The sequence below is a fragment of the Lissotriton helveticus genome, chromosome 10, assembly GCF_964261635.1.
Source record: "Lissotriton helveticus chromosome 10, aLisHel1.1, whole genome shotgun sequence".
In the NCBI taxonomy this organism is placed as follows: Eukaryota; Metazoa; Chordata; class Amphibia; order Caudata; family Salamandridae; genus Lissotriton; species Lissotriton helveticus.
The window spans coordinates 355170036-355191869 of NC_136071.1; the positions used below are offsets into that span (position 1 = coordinate 355170036).

The following is a 21834-nucleotide window of genomic DNA, read 5'->3' on the forward strand; positions in this document are numbered from 1 at the left end:
AATTCTCCTGATCCAGTCTAGTGTTTGGGGTGTTCACAAGGTGAATAATCAATAGTTAGATGTACCAGTCAGAATGCAGGATTCCTCTGGGACACATCGGAATGCAACTTTTTTAAAGATTAGTTTGGAAGAATTAATCCACAGAAAAATGTGGGAGTGTAGGGTTTCTCAGGAACACCAGGTAAGCAGATTTTCCTTGGAGTACCAAAATCTTTGGGGGCTGTGGATTTCCCCGGTTACTTAAGTATAACAAATAGTACAGGATCCTATGGGACACTGAGAGCCTCTGATTGAATTTGGGACACAAGGAAAAGCAGGACTTCAAGGTTACTACTGGTAGTACAGGATTCCTCAGGTGCACAGGGAATTGGTGAATTCCTGAGGATTTCCGGTTTGCCAAGTACTTTAGAGTGTAGGATCCCCTGGAAACAAGTAGGAGCAAATAATTACTTGGGCTGTTGGGTTAATCAGGGATGCAGTACAAGTATTGGATCTCCAGGGCATGGATGGGGTTATGGGCTTCCTCTGGGAAACTATGAATATAAGACTCCCTAAGGGTGCCTGAAGGTACTTTATTCACCAATTACTGATAGGAGCATGCGGAACGTTCCGATGCACCTGTAAGTAGAGGATTCTTTAAAGGGCTAGGACTGCAGGACTCTTGTAGACTGGTTCAGAGTGAAGAGCTACTCATTACTGAGTAGGGGCAGTAAGTTCACCGAGGGTTATGAGTGAATATAGGATACATGGGAGTGTGGAATGTCCAGGGGCATCTGTACGTGCATGATTCTTTACAGCACACCTAGGAATGTGGGGTTCCTTTGGTCCACCTAAGAAGTTAGGGCCCATCTGTGATGGCTGCCAGTGTATGATCTCTCATTGGTGCCCAATAATGAGAGGCTCTTCAGTAAACCCATAGAGTACGCAATTCCTCAGGGGAACCTAACAGTGTAGGACTCATCAGGGGTTCTTATGAGTGCAGGATCTCCCAGAGGCCTCTAGTGGTGTGGGATACTTAGAGGGATCGTGGGTGTACAAATTACTCAAGAGTCCGAAGGATTCTTTGGGGGAACTACAAAGTAATCAACTCTTAGAAGACAATATCTCTTCATTGCCTAATTTTAAAGAATGCTTACCTTTGAGTCTGGAATTCAGTCTCTGTGTTTGGATGGACTTTGTTTATGGGCTTGAAGTGCTACATGAATCCTTCAGTTCCTCTGGTGTGTCCTTCATTGGCTGACCCTCCACAGTTGCCACTACACAGCATTTCCAACTCATCTGTGGTTTCAATCAATAATGTTCAACACGTAAGACCCTGTTTATTGAGATTCCAAACCCCTCTCAGAACTTCCCCTCCATCGAGTACCTCCAAGTGAGGTTCCAATCACACTTGTGAGTGAAGGCCCACCTCCTGTAGTTTACTTTTCTCCTGAATGGCACATGGTATCCACTGGCCGAAAGCACTACCTTCTGAACTCTTTTCAGAAGTCTTGGTTTTGCCGCGGGACACCTCTTGTTCTAGTAAATCAGCTTGGGTTGATCAAGAGCTCCTCACACACTTCAGCCCAGTCAGGTCCAGAAATATCAATGGGCCCCTGTCAAGCCAGAGAGCCACAAACTATCAATTTGGCTGATTGTTTGAGGCAGCAGTACTTTGTCGCAATATTGCACATGGCGTCACGGTTTCTTTTCCTAAGAATACTGAGCAAGGTCATCCCCTGCTCTTCACATTTCCCAGTTTGTCACTTTCCAAACGTTTTAAAAATGTGTTTTTTGATAGTATCCATTGCAGTTTGTATAATTCAAGACCACGCTGTCTTTCATCCACTGTCATAGTTTTTATTCTGTTCTGCAGCATGTGCGGCTTTTAAAACAACATCCTTGCCTGTTTTGATTCAGATATTGCTGTGCTTTTCACTAATGTGACTGTCAGGTTCCTGAGGTTCTGTAAAAAAATAAATGAACGAAAGTTCAGGTTAAATATTTTAAACCATTACCCATGGATAAATAAACAGGTAATAAAGCATGGTGTCTAATGGGCTTGCACTTCATATTCAGTTATGTGTGTCAAAGAAATACACTGAAGTAGTAAATTCTTGTTAATTTTCGACCACTTAAGGTAAGGTACTTTTCATTTGCCGCACCATAAGCGTCCCATTTAAGTACTCGATGAACTTCACGGATTCATTGCTGTCCCATAAAGAGCCTATCTTCCTAGTCCTGCTGTAAACCACCCAGCGCACTATTATCCATGTTCTTAAATGAGTGACTCATCTTGTTTCCAGCCCACTCAAATAAATCCCACTGACACGACAATATACCCACTTCTGGCCACAGAAAATTTCCAAACATAGCTCCAAGAGAGCACATCATGCCATTCAAAGATCCTCACATATTACCATGAGTTTCAAAGTACCTAATTGACTTTGACAGTGTTACCGGAAACACCCACAATGACCCCACAGATCCTCCCATAATCCGCAAAAGGCTCCCTTAAGGCAAGATTCAGAAAAAGTTGTACATTTAATGTGGAGTACACCTCGACAATGGGAAACTAAATAGAAGCAAACTTCCAGGCTTTTATGTGCGTTTCCTTCAGGTGTGTGAACCTGTGAAAAAAAGTTTTACATACATTTCTTGCCTGTACCTGTTCCCCGAAATCTATGTATGCATAAATATCACAATATAGATAATCCAAATTTGTAGTTAGAAAAAAATGTAAACTGTTTATTCCTCTTTCCTTTTCATCTGAAACATTATTTAATTTGAAGTATTCATATTCATCTACCCACTCTGAGGAAATAGGATATTGTATGCATTTTCCCACACTTTATGTGGCACGGACACCAGGGTGCTGATAGGTATTGACAATGCATTGCAAATTTTTATGAACACCCAACACACCCAGCTAGTAACGAAAGAGTGACTCTGCATATTATCATGAGATTTTCTTTACCTCTCCTGTTTGCTTTGCTGCAAACATCTGAAGATGCCCAAGCTAGAAATGAAGCCAGCAAACAAATGATTTACCCAGAAGCTAAGGAACTGGAATGCTAATGAAGAAGAAAAAAGGGCCAATTGAACGAAAGCTGCTGCAAGGGAATCTTTTGGATATACCGTGAGACATTTTTAGTGCTTTCTCACTCAACTAGATCACTGCTTTGTCCAGAGAAATACTTTACATAAGAAAGCCCATTCAGTGGTGTGGATAGGCGCCAATGATGAAGCATGCCACTATTAAGTGGGCGAGGTGTATACTCCAAAATCTTTGGATGTTTTAGTAGGTCTTTTTAGTGGTCCATTCTTTCTTTGACCTGTTTTATCCAACCTAGTAGCCCATTTGTGAATGAAATGTAAAGCACTGTGGCATACTTTAGGCAACATCTTCAGTCAATAGACATTGACCAACCAGAGTACCTGATACTACTTGAGCTGCAGGGAATGTACAACACAGTGGAGCATAATAAACTCTTAGAAAGCAAGGAAAAATGCCATATAGCAGATCCAGTTGATCCTCATCAGCAAAAGCTAACATATCAGAATAGAGCTCTTTTCCTCATTGTGGAAAATTGGCAGTAGTGGTGTTATGCAGGGCTCATGATCGTTACAACACCTCTTCAATGTATATAGGAGCAGCACCAACTAAAATTCCAAATGCCTGCCCCAGTCATATATCTACCCAAAGATTCCTCATACTTTGAATACTGTTAGGTGGCAGACTGGGTTTGGAAAGGCTTCATATCGGTCCTGTGCACAGGAAGGTAATGCCACTAGCATCAGCTGCCGCTCTGTCAAGCCCCGTCATGACAACATGGAGCTGTATATGGGTGCTAATACTGGGCTCTGCCATGAGTACTCATTTTTTCCATTCCTTCGCACAGAGACGAGACTGCCGGTAATTCGAGTGAAAAAGGCAAAGATCAATCTACCTTGGAACCCTGTTAATTCATGAAAGCTCACTCTAAAGAACGGGAAGGTATGTGGACAGTGAGAAACCTGCAGGCAAATGCAGTATCCACCAAAAAAGGGTTAGCAAAGGTTAAGTAACTTATTATTCTGGTGGTAACTTCTACCTGCTGACCCCTCATCTTTAGAATCAGTACCAAAAGCTCTCCCCCTCCCAACTGGGAGTAGGTCGAATGAATGCAGTCACACCAGGAAGTCCTGCAAGACTGTACAGGGAAATGCCACAAATGATGAGAAGGAAGCAACTGTGACCGACTGACCCAAATGGAAGGTCACCAGCTATGGCAGGAAAGCAGCTTTGGTTTTCAGTACCAACTTGTCAGGAAACGAAGGCCTGACACTTAGTGCTTGTAATTCGCTGACACTCCTTCTTGAGGTAATGGAAACATGAAAAAACGTCCTAAGAGCCCAAAAGTGTAGGGAACAACTATGTAAGGGCTGAAATGGAGGCACCACGAAAAAGGTTAACAGCAGATTTAAGTCCCACTGTGGCATTATAAATGGAGTGGGCGAAACATGCTGCTCAGACCTTTCAAGAACACTAACACTTAAAAATTAACGCTTGGTGGGAGAGGCAAAGAAAAGCAGACAAAGCCACTAGATACCACAGCACATCCTTCAAGGGCCAACAAAAGTGCACATTGGAGAATGCTAGACAGCCATGCTTTCAACGGGCCAATCTGGTGACCTGCACACCAAGCAACAAACCATGACAGCTCTTGTATAAATAGATTGTGCAGAGTAACGATGGGCAGATATGATTACATCCACTATGTCATCAGACAGCTGGCAGGCCTTCAAGTGTCCCTGCTCACACTCCAAGCATGAAGGTGTAAAGATGGAGGTTCGAATGGGGGACCTGTTCCTATGACTAGGAGAGAAGATCCTCCCTGAGAGGGAGCTGGAGCTGAGGACACGGGAAGAGGTGCAGAAGGTCTGCATACCACACACTTTTCAGTCGACCTACAGCGTCCAATATGACTTGTGCCCGGTCTTGGCAGATCCTTCCTAGAATCTGAGTAATCAAGGATATAGGAGGAATGAGTAGTGAAATTCCATTTTGACTGAAATGCGTCCCCCAAGGCTCCTTGCAGCAGGTGTTGGCGTGCACATCACTTTGGTCAACATGAACTGAAACGAGTGGCAAAGAGATCCATGTGGGTTATGCCCCATTGAACGAAGATGCTCTTCACAGCCTCGGGGTGGAGATGCCACTTGTGGTCAGCAAGCTGATACATACTTGGGTCATTGGCTCTGGTGTTCAGCAAGCCCATAAAGTGATTCGCCACCAACCACGTTCTGTGCTTGTGCGCTCAGGACCAGGGCCTCAGAGCTTCTCAATAGAGACCATGACCCTTTTCCCCTGCTTGTATAAATATCACATCACAGTTGTATTGTTTGTGAAGAACTGGACTGATGTGTTACAAAGGCAAGGGAAAAATACCGTAAGTGGCATGCGAATCGCCCTCCGTTTGAGGAGGTTGACATGAAAATTCTGCTTTTCTGGAATCCAAATGCCTCTGATCTCCAGTTCCACAATGTGAGTGCCCTCCCCTCCCCCCTGGACTGGAGAGATCTGTCACTAATGTAGTCAAGGCCAGAGGGGGTTGGAAGGACATTCCCCTGGACCAGTTCTCCTCCACATTCCACCAAGCAAACATCGCTGCAGCATCCCTGGAGATCAGTATGGAGTCTAAGAGATCTCCATGTTGGAGCCACTATCTTAGGAGACACCACTGGAGAGCCCTCTTGTGCCAGTGGGCCAGGATAATGTAAGAAGCTAGCAATATGAGTAGGTGGAGGACAAATACCACTGAAATGGGGGCACCTTCCTAAAAGCACAGGAGCAATGTATGGATGTCCAGTTTCCGCTCCACAGGAGGAAATACTGGTGTCAGGGTGAATTGCAATACTAACCCTATGAAAAGGAGGTGCATGGACGGCTCCAGATGAGATTTAGCCAAAATGATGAAGTCTATGTTGCTGACTGCAGATGTGACTGAGCCTTCTCTGGAGACTTGGCTTTTAGGAGCAAGTCATCCAGGCATGATAAAAATGGTATTCCCAACTTTCTGAGATGAGCTGTTACCATTTCCATCACCTTTGTGAATACCAGTAGTGCCAATGTTAGGCCAAAGGGAAGTACTGCAAACTGAAAGTCAGTTCTACCCACCATGAATCACATGTACTTCCTGTAAGTCTTCAGTACTGGTATGTTGAAATAGGAGTCCTGCAACTAGAGTGACACCATCAAAACTCATAGTTCCAGTGCCAGGAGAGCCTGAGTTAAGGATAACAAGACCATTGTTCTGCTTTGGAAGAAAGACATACCAGGAAAGGCATCCTTCTCCAAGCTCCTGCTCCGGCATCAACTCCTTCCAGAAGTTAGCGTACCCCCTCTTGCTGCAGTAGGTTAAGGTGTTCCTGTGAAAGGCCCGAAGGGGGAATCTGGGGGCTCATTGGCCTAAAGCCAATGCTTTCAAAGGCTGTGGAAAAGAGGACACCCGGCCTCCCACTGGTTTAGAGTTCTCCAACAAGGGCAAACTAGGGCTGCATCCCTCTGGTGGCTGATGGGGAGAAGGAGAAAATGACTGGCTGAAAGTGGTTCCGACATCTGCCCTTTCCATGTCCCCTGTACTGTCTCACAACAGGGTTCTAGGCCTGCTGCTGCCTGATGCAGGCAGAAGTTGATCCCTCTCCCAAAACCACTAATCGTTCAAAACCCCTGGTTATCTCTCATTTGGGACTGCAAACCAAGGGATCAAGCAGTGGCTGGTTTTGAAATGCTCCAGGAAGGCATCCGCCTAGTCTCAGATCAGCTTGGAGCCATCAAACAGGCAGGTCCATGAGGGTTGTGGAGATCATTAGAGAACCCTGATGTCCTAAGCCATGGATGCTTACGAACTGCCACTGCTGTCGCCATTGCTCTGGTAGCTTCACAGTTGGAGTTACCTTGAATATCTGTAGCTTGGCTTCCCTAAAGGCAGTGATTTGCTGTAGATCTAGTTCAGAAGGGTCTCATGAATTAAGGATGAAGCTGGATTTAGGTCACAACAATGCAGACTACAGGCTTGAAAAAGTGATAGTCTAGGCAAATGGGAGTCCTGTTTGCTTTGCTTTTTATTCTTCAAAGCCTTGTCTTTTGACTTATCTTGGGAGGGAAACCAGGAGTAGAACCGTCACTCTTCGTTGTGTGCCACAGCCATGTACAATTTCACATCCCATCCCACTCCTTGAGGGCCTTGGGCTGCACAATTGCTGAACAACTGGAGTATTGTTTAGGCCACAGATATTTTATGCAAATGTTGTGCTAGTCCGTGACTAAAAACCTAGGATCTTCTACAGATAAAAAACTGTTTCCATTATTCTCTACATACTTCTCCCTAGACCAATGTTTCAGATTCGCACTTCCTGCAGTACACACTGGGCTGTGTGGGAAGCTAGTAGGACATCTGGCCAGGCTCAGCCATATGCCAATAATATATAACGATTGCTACCACTGACTGTGGAAAGGTCCTACAGCACGTTCCTGATTAGCAATAATGGCATGTAACCAGAAAACCTTTTTTTTTTATAAATGGAGAAATCATGTAAATGGAAAAATGTAACACTGAGACGGCTTCATCTACATTATTAGTACTTATGTGCTATAGATTTGGAGAGCCGCCAAATCAGCATTCCCAACTTTCCCAAAGGGAACATTCAATTGTTATGCTACTGCAGTATACGATTACCTCCCGAACTCCAAGGGGTGGATCTCCAGAGTGTACAGATTATACAGTGAAGTATCCACCAACTTGATCCACCAAGCACGCAAACAGAGGCAACTAGACACAGGCTGTAGTAACAAGGTGAAATCTGTATTGTTGGAACCAGGCAAAACTAATGTCTGATTGTGCTTCTGGAATATGTTGTGCAAATATCCTGCTGCAATTGGAAACTAACTGCAAGGTTATTACTGTAATGTGCAGGGACACAATGGCGTTGTTATGCTGCCTACCATGAAATCCTGGATTATTGATGCTGGTTATTGCGATGACCTTGCTGAAACCTTTATATCCATGCAGCCCACGAGACACAGGCCGAATGACTACTGGGCCCACTTAAGGTCATACCTATCCAACATACTAGGACACCCCCAATCCTGCCAAGAGTGAATGCATCAATTCCCTCTCTATTCATTTGATTGTGACTATTGTTTGGTATTCAAACAAGGGATGTTGCTATATCTAGGTAAAAGTTTTTTATTTTCCATGCACCAAACCCCACTGTGGAAGGGGCGATGGCTACGACAACCTGGGGGATTCATGCGAGATGTATGACAAGGAAGTTCGATTAAATCATCCCAAGAGCTGCAATACCAATTCACCCTCTCTACCACTTAGTTCCATAAATATCTAGAATTACGTAATGTGCTAACATGCCACCTACCATACATTGTACCTCTGCCAGAGCTCAAACCTCTGGAAGCTAAACGTCTTACGGGAGATTTGGGAATAAAAGGGATATCACAAATATACAAACCCTTGTCATTAACACGCCAGACACATTCACAGAAATGGGAAACATTGGTGGCACAACTAGACAAGGTGGACTAGAGGGATGCACGAATGTCCTCCCACACCCGGGTAATTTCAGCCAGGTTAAAACTTAGCTACCTACACATTATGTACCTCACTACTTGCAGATTGTGGCAGGTGAACAGATGAGCCTTGCCAAACTGATTCCGCTGCCCTGAAGCTCAAACAGAATTTGATCATATAATGTGGTGTGGGTGCGCCCTGTTATCACGACATATTGGAATTCCATAGAAGCTGTACTATTACCAGTGCTGTGGCAACATGTAGAGCTGACCCAGAGAATTGGCCTACTCTGTATCCTAGATGACTTGGGAGGACCTCCAGGAGACAGGCTGGTAGTGGGCCTAGCACCCATTAGCTGAAAGAGACATAGTTTGTACCTGGGTCACTGAACAGTCTCCTGATTTATCTTGAAATTGAAAGCGCATATGGATTGGAACATAAAAATGAACGACCTCATCTTCTGCGCCTGTGGTTCCTCACACAAACATTGTAAAATTTGGGGCAGATGGTGGATTACTTTGGATATGTACATCCATCATTGTAGGCCTCAAGATGTTGCTGATTTCAAGTTTATGTACTATTGCACAATTGCAGCCATTATAATTATGGGACAACGTACGTACTTTAACATGTAACTGCTATGTTGTATTTTAAATTCTGGAAAAGTAATAAAATCTATGTATGAAAAAAAGTACTCTGTTTTCCTGCTGTGGCTTAAATAATAATAATAATACATTGTGATATTATGTTTGTGGCAGGGCTGTAGCTGACACTGATAGCTCCACCTGTTGGCATGTATGAGTAAAGGGTGGGGAACCTGAAGGTAGAATTATCCACCACAAACGTTTTTTTTTACCTCAGTCACTTCAGAGGCATACTCCCTTGACGCAAAACTCATTGTCGAATTGCCTTTATCATTACCGGAGACTTAATATATATCAAATACGGCAATGGTAATTTTAGGGTCTCTGAACCAAATCGATTAGCCATGCAAGCTACAAAGAGTACAGCACTTTGCTGAAAGCCTTGCCATTAAATTAAAAGGTTCTCTCAATACTACTCTTGACTTTAAAATCCTTCCACTGGCTGCCTGTCAAGCAAAGGATTGATTTTAATATCGGTTCCTGGTCCACAAATCACTGCGAGGCATTATCTATGACTACCTCCCTAAAATATTCACCCCAAATTGCTGATCCAAATGCTTATGATCAGCCTCCCTCAACCAGTTTTGAACTACTACCAACTAAACTAAAAATGTTTGAGTGAAGCTCTCTGCAACATCATGACTCCTTGCTCTGGAACTCTCTTATTATGATCCCAACCTTAGTTCTTTCAGAAAATGACAAAAGCCATACCCTCTTACTCCAAGGGCCAGATTCAGAGTAGGGCTGTTGGGGTGCGATTACCATTTTTTGTGGAATACCATGTGGATTTTGGTGTCTACCATACCCAAATCTGCATGCCCTGTTAACTACTAGGCCTTTTTTTCTTGTTTAGTTTGGACTGATTTGAATTGCCGAAAATTATAAAAGGGTGTGATCTTCATCGCACCTTGTATTTACCAGGTGTGATAAATGTCGCACCACCTTGTAATAGAGACCTCTCGGCAACAGGAGTTTGTGCAGCAATCACAATGTAACAAGCCACTTGAAGTCCGGCTTCAAGTGTTTTATCATATATGAAAGTAATGCCCTAGTTGTCGTTCATTCCTCCTTCCTGGAGCTCTGTAGAGTCCCTCATTCAAATGAACTAATCTTATCAAACAAAATTAGTAATAAAAGAATTCTTCATATAACCGATATTAAAAAGCATAAGACACAGACTCAGAATCATTAGAGGATACAAAAATCTGAAAGCTAGGCTAAGTCTTAAACTTAAGAAGTGAGATTTTATTACTCCACTGAACCAAAGGATTAACTCTGAAACAACATGAATGATGTACCAAGGCCTTTAATAATTATGAGGTAGAATACTTATGAAGATTGACAATCCAATACACTGGGGGTTGGAATGTTATGTTAAGCAGCTGTAAACGTAATAAACACCCCTTCCTAAGCAGAAAGGAAGCACGGATGAAAAACCTCTAAATGAGGATAGCATCCATGAAACAACTCAATCTCCATCTCATTTCCCTTCCCAACCTCTCCCATTTCAAGAAGGCGATAGAGTACATTACAATAAAATTGCCTATAACTGAGAAAGTCATATGAAAGTAGTTCCTCTTGAACCATTGTTTTTCATAGATTCAAGAAGGCCATCTGCACAATTTTGATCAAAGAAGTCTTTCTCGAACTGCCAACAAACCCAGGGACTATTCCCCCTTCTCCTGTGTCAATGCGAATTGGCCCTGTCAGCACCAGGCTTCCAATGGTGCTCTGGCCTCTCCCTGACCTTCCATACGAGAACTATGAAGCCACCTAGGGGGCATGTGGGCACTACACAAGCATACAAATAAATAATACAAAATATACATCTAAGAAACTCACTGGAACAGCCACTGCAGCTCCTCTAGGAGGCACAAGCACAAACGTTCTGCTAATGTGTCAACCCTTTTTATTTACAATTTTAACAACTGAAAGGCTGAATCGTACAGCCTATGACATAGCTTCCAGTGAGAAGAACAAATACCTACCAGATACTCTCATAGCTTTGAAAAGGTGACTCATAGACTAGGAAAAAATCCTCACATAGACCCCAAAAGATTCTCACACAGTCAGATTCACAATAGCTTTGCACACCTAATTTGCACAAAAGGTCGCTTTACAAATTCCTAACGCTGATGTAGAGAATTAAGTTATTGTACATTTGTAAGGTGTATTTATGACTGATGAACTTCCACAAGGATGGCCCATTCAAAGGTTTAAGGTCAAGAGCCTTTCTGAGTGGGTCACCCTGCTGAAGTACATGAACACCCACAGACCTGTAGATTTGAGGTTATTTACAAATCTCTTGGAGGTAATTCGCAAAGCTGGGCGTACATAAATTCGAGTCAGTCAAGGCAGGATTATGTGCGACCTAAAATGGACAATGAGTATATCGAACAATAGGATTCGACCAGGGGAACAATATCCTTACTGTGGATAGAAAAAACAAAAGTGACCGGTGCAATTATTGCCTCAGTGACACATTTGTAAATTTGTTGAACTAGAGTATTCAACGGAGTCCTGCCCTGGCACTGTGATTATCAGTCTCTAGCCATTCTACTCCTGGGCAATATATTATGAAGAATTGTTATGCTCACTATAGATTTAACTTTTTTTTATTTATTTTAACATCATTCAATGAAAGCCTCTTGAATTGATTACAGGTCCACAGTAATGCTTTAACTTTCAATTTGGCCTGCTGAGTTTCCATTTAGCTCAGCCTCTTTTCACCCTTATGGAGGTCCCTTGTTCTACTTCTACATATCTGTAATTCCTCTACTGTCCCTCTTGTTATGTATAGATGTATGCTACACAGTGCCATTGGTTGTGGTGCAGTGGGTCCACCACCCTCCACAGGCTCCCAATGCTGTCTAAAGCCTTTGGATATCTGTGAGATATAGGAGTCTTGGGTGCATCGCCTCACATTCTGCGTCGGGGGGAGGGCGGGGGTGGTTATTGTAGGCCTGTGCCTGGTTGGATAGGTTTGAATTGCGCATTTCAGTTTGGCCGCAGCAAGGTAGCCAGCCAAATCAACATGCGCAATGCAAACTTTAGTGGTCACTCCTCACTGCAGCAAATCATTAGCAGCAGTCACGCGCTGGCCCCACCCTGCCCTCGCACTCCGTTTGCTAGCAGAGAGCGAAAAAAATGAAATGGTAATAAAATTATTTTATTACCGTTTAATTTTTTATGCTTTCTGCCCAGCAGTGTGGGGGGGAAGACGCTCCTTCGCTCCCATGGAGGAACCACCGCTGCAAGGCATCTATTTATGTTTGCAACGGGTCGCTCCTAATTCGAGCCACAGTAGTGTCAGCAAAGATCTATAAAACACCAAAACAATACAATTGCCTAGAAGATCTGAATCTTCCCTCCCTGGCACCTCCACCGGCATTGCTGAATGCTACAAATGGATTCAAACATATATTGCAAGATACTAAATAGTACTTGAATAACAGTTTACATCACCATTCCAAAGCAGTAAGGAACCATTTACATAGAATGGCATCTTGTCAAGGCTTACTAATTCAACATTCTGCACAGACAAACGATTCTACTTCATCGTCAAGCCGATATTTTTCAGGATGTGTGAGTATGGCTATGAAAAGATCTCTTACCACTGGACGGACTATTTTTAGGTTTCCAGTTCACGTTCCTTCCATATTTATTGGAAATTCCACTGAAATTCCCCAATTCCATCATCGGCACTTCCTTTAACAGCTTCTCCAACCCGCTGAGATGTCTGTTGACTGGGGATATCACTAGGGGGAAAAGCACGTTAATTTACATAGGGTTTGCAAGAACAATTTCGTAGATCACAACTAGGGTTCAGAAATGGGAATGCTGAGTCAAGTGACAGGGAAAACCTCATTCAAATCACATGGGCACCACAACAATAACTGTATACACACACACAAACATCTTCCCCATAAAAATGAAAACGCAAAAGCTCAGACAACAGAGTAAAAGAGTGATTCTCTGCCATAAAGTATACCAAGTAGACGGCACCGATTAGGTAATATCCGACTGTAGGAGGCTGGCTATTTATATAGTGGACCAAAACGAGGTGCACTGTGTAAAGAGTCCAGGCAGCCCTTATTGGTTTACAGGGGAAAAAATGATAACACTAAATGCCCTCTCTTTTGTGGTACCATAGGCAAGCAGTTTAGTCTTATCAGAGGGTAGTGCTAAGCATTTTTTGTACTCACTGAGGTAATAAATGAGACACGCACTCAAGAATAAATCTGAGACTAATTTATAAAAATAAGTCGTATTTTTATATAAAATTTGATACCAAGAACTTTGTTATTAAGTACTTTTTTAAATAATGAATTTCACAGGTAAGTGAAAAGTTCACATAAATGTGTCTTCACACAGCAAGGCTTTCCTATGGGAAAAAAGGCATATGCTACATACAGTTATTTTCAGGTCTCCTTCGGGACTTAGGTTCATAGAAGGCCAAGATCCAAAGTACCACCAGCAGTTACTAGTAACTTGTCCTGGCACGTCCAGGTGCAGAGGTGCTGGTTGGGTTCGTAGCTTTGCGCGCTATGCCGGTGGAAGAAGGGGAAGGGGTCATCTAAAAACAGGTTGCAGAGGGGTACTTGAGAACAAGTCTAGGAGCTCCCAAATGGGCGGCTCGGGTCACAACGGTCCTAGTAACAAGGGGGCACAGTCGATAGGTTGGCTAGGCTTCTGTGTCCTAGGTCTTACCAGTTGAGTGTGCAGAAATCAGGACAACAGGCCACTCTGGAAGTGGGTCTCTGCGGTGCAGATGTCCCTCTTCAGCTGCTCAGTCTCGGTGCTGTTGAGAGTCCCGACTGGACTTGAAAAGGCCTTGATTGTTGCAGGGGTCCAGTACCCTGGTATTAGCCCTGTACGGCTCAGGTCAGTCCTGGTGTCTTTTCACTCTATGGGGGGACTGCTCAGACCTTCAGAAGCACAGGAACCTCTTCCTGGGGTACTGCTGCGTTGGATGTCTGGCAAGCAGCAATACGGTAAAGTAGACTCTGCTTCTTCGGTGCCTGCAGGGGGGTAGCTCCTCCACTCCAAGGAAGATTGCTGGCAATTCGCGAAGGACTTAACGTCTACTGGGCCTCTTAGTAGTTGCTCAGCTGCAGGACAAGCCACTTTGTCACAATTGTCGAGACTAGTGCAGTCGGGGTTTGGTGCCAAAAGTTCACAGCAGTCTTCAGTTCTCATTGTCAAGCGGCTCTTTGTCCTTTTCTTTTGGATCCATCAAATCTGAGTCCTTAGCATCAGGGGTGCCTCTAAATACTCTATTTAGGGGTGCTAAGGGGGGTGACAGGAAGTAGCCAAAGGGCTACTTACTTATAGGGTGACTAAACCTACTATGTGACAACTTCCTGTGGGAAGTGGGCATAACCCTGACCCAGTGAGTCCAATTCCACCAAAACTAAGGTGGTGGAATTTCTGGTTTCGTGTTCACATCAGGTAGCCCACCTTAGAGGTGGAACTAGCTTGATGGGGGAACATGTCTCTTGACAAATGTTCCTGACTCTTCTGGTGCCAAATGGGCCCAGTACAGGGGGTGGCATTTTCCCTGTCTGGGAAAAGTTTGGGTCGCATATCAAAGGCGGCAAAGGCTTTTGAAGCCTCCTAACTTGATATGCTGGTCAGTTAGCCATCCTGCTAAGAGCAGGTGACAATAATTTTGGCCGGAGTAGGCATTGTTTCTGCCTTCGGAGAGCGTGGGCTGGCAACTGCAGGAGGTCAGAAATCTGTCTGTGGTGGCAGGCTGATCTGCACCAGTAAGCCAGTACACTAGTAGTTGGTAGGTTTTTAGGGGGCACCTCTAAGGCGCCCTCTGGGTGCCTGTATTAATAAACCCATCACTAGAATAAGTGTGGGCTTATTAATACGAGATGTTTGATACCAAACATCTCTAGTTTCAGGGAAGCCATCATGCAGCTGGGGAACTTGTTATTACCAGTGTCCAGCACATGTATTTAAAATGGCTTCCTTGTTCACTAGTAATATCTAAGAATCAACTTAGACATCACAGGGGCATTTCCCATGCAGATATGTCCACACATGTAGTATAGTGCGCCCTGCCTTAGGGCTATAAGGGTGCCTTACCTATACTGCAGGCATGACACACAGGAGGTGTTGCCATGTCCGGTCTTCACTTTTCTCTGTGCCATGTCACACAGCCTGCACTGGCAGTTTGCATGAGTCTGATTAGGGGTCCCTTAGGGTGGCACAATACACGCTGCAGCCCTTAGGGCCCCTTTTTAGCCTCGCTGCTCTTGTACCAGGAGTACCAGTTACTAGGGATTTACAGGGGGTGCTAAAGGTATTGACAATTGGGGGAACAACTGTACAGGTTCAGGGAAAAAGACCTGGCTCTGGGGACCTGGAAAGCAGGAATCCAGTGCACTTCCGTCAAAATTGCATTAGATACCTGGTAAAAAGTGGGGGGGTGACCATGTCAAAAAAAGGGCACTTTCCTACACAGACCCATACCTTACTGTAACAGTGATGAGGACACCCAGTCTGGAGATTCTGTTCAAGACTCAAATACAGAAAACCACGTAGAGTGTTTGACTAAAACTAATGGTTTGTATACAAAAAGAAATATACATAATTACAGGATGCATAAAACTGCATTTATCAGTATACGGACTACATAGGGACAACGTGTAAAAGAAAAGCTCATTACCTTAAGCAGAAGTGACAAGGATTTTTGGTTCAAGACTTAAACCATCATTTAGGGATTAGGATCGACACGTATAAAGTACAAGTGATCACCATTTCCATATATCACAAGACACTACCTCTTGTACATCAGGTTTTGATTGTTTAGAGAATAGCCTTCACCTTTAGTTTAATTGCAATAGTGCACTGATTGGCTGCTTTTTGAATCAGCCCATCAAGCAATGGTACATATTTTTATGTTACTTAGGAGGTTTACTGCAATATACAAAACTAGAGGCAATAAGAGCTAATTAGTTTAAATGGAATTGCAAACTAGCATTGCTCCTCTAGCGAGGGGAATTACAATGGGAAAACTAAGACATTAGCGTGCTGGCCTCAAATTAAGTCTGGGACAAACAGTGATAGCACTGAGAAGTACCTACACAAAGTAACATTTGGAATGCCCAGAATCTCCTCCAAAAGCAGAACACAAACTCTTTCGCCACACCCAGATGCAAAAGATATATGTTGCTGGTAGACTTCCAGGTTAATCTGAGAGGTCAGTAAATGGAAAGCAAGCAATGTAATTTTATAAAGCAGAGATGAAAACAAATCGCCGTCTTCTGAGGTATTTTCAAACTGGCCAACAGTTCCAGGGTCCAAAGGTTTGTCCCTATCACTATTGTATTCCTCCTCTGCCGCAGTGAGGTCAATGCAGGGGTCACCAGGAGGATCCCCTTTACTGCCTGCACAATGGAGAGAGCATAGTTAAAGTGAATGGTTAAGGATCTATTACAGAAATCTCCACATAAATCAGTTCATTGTGGAAATCACTCTAAAAACACCCAGACTCATGAGAAGAAAATGCCTCAGCTCAAGAAATCATTGCCATTAGCCATTCGTCACTCTGTTGAAGGAAATACACTGAGGGTGGTGTTCGAACTGCTGATTTGTCACTTTGTAACAGCCTAAAATTAATACAAAACAGTACTTTTAATTATGGCTTGCTAGCATTTCTAGCTACCTACATTACATTAAATTGTTTAGTCAAACTTCCCTCTGACATCTGTTACTGAGATGAACGGAACTGCTGTAAAATATGCCATTCTTCAGACAATGTATTTGCAGTGTGGCAAAAGCTACACCTGTGATAATAGTCCTCCAACTCTGGCACATGCTTCCTTGAACTTAGTTTTCCTTTAGGTGCTGAAGCCATAGTAAATATGAATTTGTGAAAGATCCAGAGCTGGAGAAAAAGAAGGTGCATCTGTAACAGTGTTTCATGTTAACTGGTATATCCTTAAATGCATGTGCTTGGCTGACTTTCCGTTGAATTTTCTGTTTCGGAACCGGTTTTTCGAGGGTATCACCGAAAGTATGCTTTTTAGGTGATTTTGGTGTCTTAGGGCCAGATGTAGGTAGGCTTTTACCGGTCGGTAACGGCCGAATTCGGCCGTTACCGACCGGTAAAAGGCATTTGAGATGTAGGGGGCAGAATCGGTAAATTTCCCGATAGGTAATTTTACAGAATCTGTAAATATACCGGTCGGTAAATTTACTGACCGGTATATTTACAGATTCTGTAAAATCGATATGTAGGTGGGACTCTTATGAGTCCCACAAGGCCTTAGAAATCGGTATTTTACCATCAAATTCAATTTGATGGTAAAATACCGATTCAGGTGTGCATGCAAATGTGCGCATGCACACCTGTGCCATATGACAGGCAGACCTGCCCTTAGGGCAGGTATGCCTGCCATATGGCCCCCGAACCTTTTTTGGGGGTGCTAGAGGGTGTCAAAGTGACACCCCCTGCACCCTTGCCAAAAATCTGTATTTACCGATCGGTAAATACCGACCTGTAATGCCCCATTCATTCCTATGGGCTTCAAAGCCCATAGGAATGAATGGAGCATTACAGGTCGGTATTTACCGATTCGGTAAATACCGACTTTTACCGATTCGGTAAATAAACATCTGGATTTCCCTACATCTCCCCCCTTCATATTTACCGACTTTTAAATACCGAATCGGTAAAATTCGGTATTTAAGGGTCGGTAAATATGCTTTACCTACATCTAGCCCTTAGTCTGTTGCGGAGCCGAAGGTTTAGGTGCCGATGGTTTCCTGGTTGGTGTTTTCTGATCCGAAGTTGTTTTTGGTACTGAGCAGTGATGTTTGGTGCCGAACTTTGTCTACGACGCTGAAGACTTTTGCTCACTGCCCGATTTGACATGGAGCTTTTCGGAAGGCTTCAGTGCCGAGCCTGGAGGCGGGACGTCAGAAGCATGGTCTCGGTGCTGACCGGGGCATGAGGGAGCGGGTTGGTCCGAAGCCTTCTTTTTCGGTGGAACTGGAAGTTGGAGCGAGGTAGGTACTGTACTTACAGGATGCAGGATGTCTTCATCCTGGTCGGAGCCATCGTCGGAAAGAGAGATTTCTTCCTGTTCCTCATCGGCTCCGATGTGTGGAAAAGTAAATTTTGCCATGTTCTGTGTCCCTACGTGTTCCCCATCTTATGTTATGTGTGCATGATTAATATGCATATGTATTCCCCATGATCGATTAAAGACGCAATTACAGTTGTGTCCATCTCTAGTATGCCAGTTTCCAGTTCTCGTGAAAGCTACGAGTATTAGGCCTATGTAAAGTTACGTTGCCACGTTTCCCAGTGTGCACGTTATTTCATTGTAAAGTCCCCGTTTCTAGGCCTCAAAAGGGCCCGGACACCAGATTCAGCTCCTGTCTCCTGAGCCCTCGCTGAGGAGCGATACAGCCCCCACCTGTGTTCCTGACCCTTCACTTACTTCCTGCCTCACAGTGCCCGGCTCGGCCTGGCTCTGCCTGCTAGTCTGCCAAGAGTATGTTATGATTCTAGTTATCAGTCCAGCCCTCCTTCTCTGCATTCCTAAACTACTGAATCGCATCAATAGTTTCCGTCATTGTCTAGCCTTTACGTCTCCATGTAAGAGAAATACTGCATTTATGTTCATTTAATATTCTTCATCACGCACTACATGTAGAATAATGCATGCACCAGTCTTAGAGTCTGTTAGCCTTTACCCCGATAACTTTTGGATTCTATCAACATGTTCTCTAAACATCAGATACTAGATATTGTTTAGGTACATGTCGCCCTGACTCTCCAGACTCCAGTCTCTGCTCCTAGTACAGAGTTCATAGCCCCCAGCTTCTCCTAGTAACACGTCATTGTCAGTTTGCGCGCACCATTAGGTTAGAGGTCCCGGCTCCTTAGGTAGCCCCCTCCATGTTTCCGCCCCATTTATGACATATTCTGTTACGTTTACATCACATGTCCATGTATACGCCTCTTGTTACACCCACTTTCACCCTTATCTTTCGCGACTGCTATTGACCACACCCACTGCTCCGCCTATCATATGTATTCACTGTAATGCAACTGTTTTAGTATATATGCTTGTGCATTGTTATTAAAAGTTATTCCCTTTTCCTTGATCCTGCCCCCGGCAGCGCTGCCATCCTGTCCCCGTGCAGGTTGTCCTGTTCCTGTCCTTTTATGCTGTATTAAACCTGCAAACTCCTACTACCTCGAATCTTGACTCTTATTTATTGAGCTATCTGTTATTTGCTATGTCCAGTCAAACCTAGATCCGGTATTATTTATTTATATACCACATAATGGCGCCCGAATAGGGACTTGCCCTTTCCCCACGCGCCGGTGAAGCCACGCCGGCCCCCTGACCCTCTGCAGCCGTGACGGAACCATACCGTGCACGTGCAGATATTTCTGCTTCAAGTATCCCTCAGGCCCACGGAGGAGACGGAGGTGGCGGTCCAGCATCCAGACGAGGCGGTGGAGGAACGCGGCGAGTCCCGACCAGAGCCCAAGCCGAGAGTCCAAGGTCCGAGGTATCCGGAGGCCCACCCGTAACTGAAGTCCGAAGTTCGTCCGTCCGGCGTCGAAGCAGTCCAGTCCAGTCCGAGGCCTTCCGTTCTTGCTGCCCGGTGAGTACCGTTGCTGGGGTAGTATCTAGACAGGGTCAATCTAATTGTCTCTGGTCCGTGGGTTTTGGTGGTACACAGACCCAAAACGAAGTGTCCACTTCGGTGGATGCGGGTCCTGACGTGTCTCTTTATGAGACCGGTAAGTTTCGTACTGTTTTAGCAGTGCATCTAGTTTCTGTTCTAGTCAGTTCTGTTCTCGAGAAGATTCATGTATTCTGTTTTCAGTACTCCAGGTAGTATTCTGTTCGAACTGTTATTTTAAATGTTCTTCATGTATTTTTAATGTCGTGGTACGAAAGTGGTGTAATTATCGTGTTCATTGTGTATTGTATTGTGTCTAGATTACAGTTCCGTCATGCCGTTATTCTCGAAACTACGTCAGTTGAAAACTAGAAAAGGTCTGTTAGAAGCAGCAGTTCCTGTCCCGCCTAGGGACAGTCCAGGTCACTTTATGTATCAGAAGCATGGCATAAGTGCCATATTATATCTAGATTTATGGGTGGAGTACACCAAAGAGTTAGAAGAAAAGTATAGATGGCCTGTATCGGGCACATGGGATGCCGAGTGCATCATGCGAGTAGAAGGAGCATTATGGAAAAGAAAGCCAGACAGTCACAGATATATAATATAGAACAAGTATTTCAAGCTACCGATCACATTCTGGAATCACGAATCGGTTATAGTGAATTAAGTACTATGCATGAACAAGAACTAGCCCGATCAGGTGTCCGATGGATTACTGATTCTACCACTTTTCCAGACGAAATAGTGGCACAAATGTTTCTGAAACTGCCCCCAGCCGAGCAACGACTGGTGGGTATGTATATGATCCAGCACCTCATTACTCTGTATGAGGGTCAGCATTCTGATCCAGGTCCATTACATGATGTCCCGAACGAGTTACTCCAGTATAAATGGAAAGGTTTAGGTACCGATTTAATTAGTGTCATTCTAGAACAGCGCCATAAATATAGTATGTTTTTGAACCCGCATTTTGTTCATGTCTCACCCCCAGAAAGTAAACCGTTTTACATAGATAGACAGAACCCGTTACGAGAAGTACACCCAGTTAGGACAGCAGATGGTGAAATGCAAAGAGTGTTTGTTTACACCCCGATTACAAAGATGGAACTCTTAGAGATGAAGAAATTAATTCCCTGTCATGACAAAGATCCAGCAGGGTTCCACCGAGAATTAAAAGACATGCTCCGTATGGGAGAATACACGTATCCAGATATAATTAAAATGTTAAAAGTCCTGTTGCCCGCAGGGGTATATGAAAAACTCAAGGAAAAAGAATGGGAGGTGGGAGAGAAAAAGATCGATTGGGCAGTTCTAGAAGCTGAAGATAAGATACGAGTACCAGGTACCGGTCTTGGAGAGAAATGTAAAGAATTACCAGAACTGTTAATACAAGTTTTGCCAAGATTGTTAGCCACTAAAAAGGAAGACTGGGATGCAATCTCAGCCTGTAAACAGAAACAAGACGAAGACACTAGTGATTTTTATTCTAGATTCGAGAAATGCTTTAGTATTAACAGTGGCCTCAAGACAAGTAGCGAGTCATACCCTCATCTTTTTGTTACTAAATTAGTCGAGAATTCAAGTCCACAAGTTAAGAATCGAGTTTTGAAAGTCGAAAGTACCTGGCAAGCTAATACCCCGTCCCAAATGTTACAGATGCTTCAGTATCACCAGAATAGAATCAGAGAAGAGCAAGAACACGAGAGAAAACGTATGAAAGACACGAAAATGAAAGTACTAGTTGCACAATCTGTTCCTCAAGACAGTCAGAAGAGGGGTACGAATCAAGCCAGTCATCCTGCAGCTCCCGTTAAAGGGACCTGTAATTACTGTAAACAGCCAGGTCATTTCATAAACGAGTGTGCAGTCCTGAAACATAATATAGCCACTGGTAAAACTAAAGAAAGACCACGTCCGCCTAGACAAGAACAAGTTTCACAGACTTCTCAGCCACAGAATGCACAACAGACAGTTCC

General features: G+C 43.9%; 1 protein-coding gene across 8 annotated transcripts in view; it reads right to left on the bottom strand.

Annotated features, from left to right (window-relative positions):
• Positions 1-21834, bottom strand: part of LOC144783823 (uncharacterized) — a 982913-nt gene that overhangs the window by 25412 nt on the left and 935667 nt on the right. For 6 of the 8 annotated variants that reach the window (XM_078662569.1, XM_078662572.1, XM_078662570.1 and 3 more), the window contains 2 exons: positions 12808-12951; positions 1756-1945 (listed from right to left, as the gene is read on the bottom strand). In XM_078662569.1, coding sequence (XP_078518695.1) covers positions 1896-1945; positions 12808-12951 — 194 coding nt within the window. In that variant the 3' untranslated portion in view covers positions 1756-1895. Of the gene's footprint in view, positions 1-1136; positions 1946-12807; positions 12952-21834 lie in introns of those variants that run through there. The other 2 variants (XR_013601608.1, XR_013601607.1) reach the window with 1 other exon arrangement.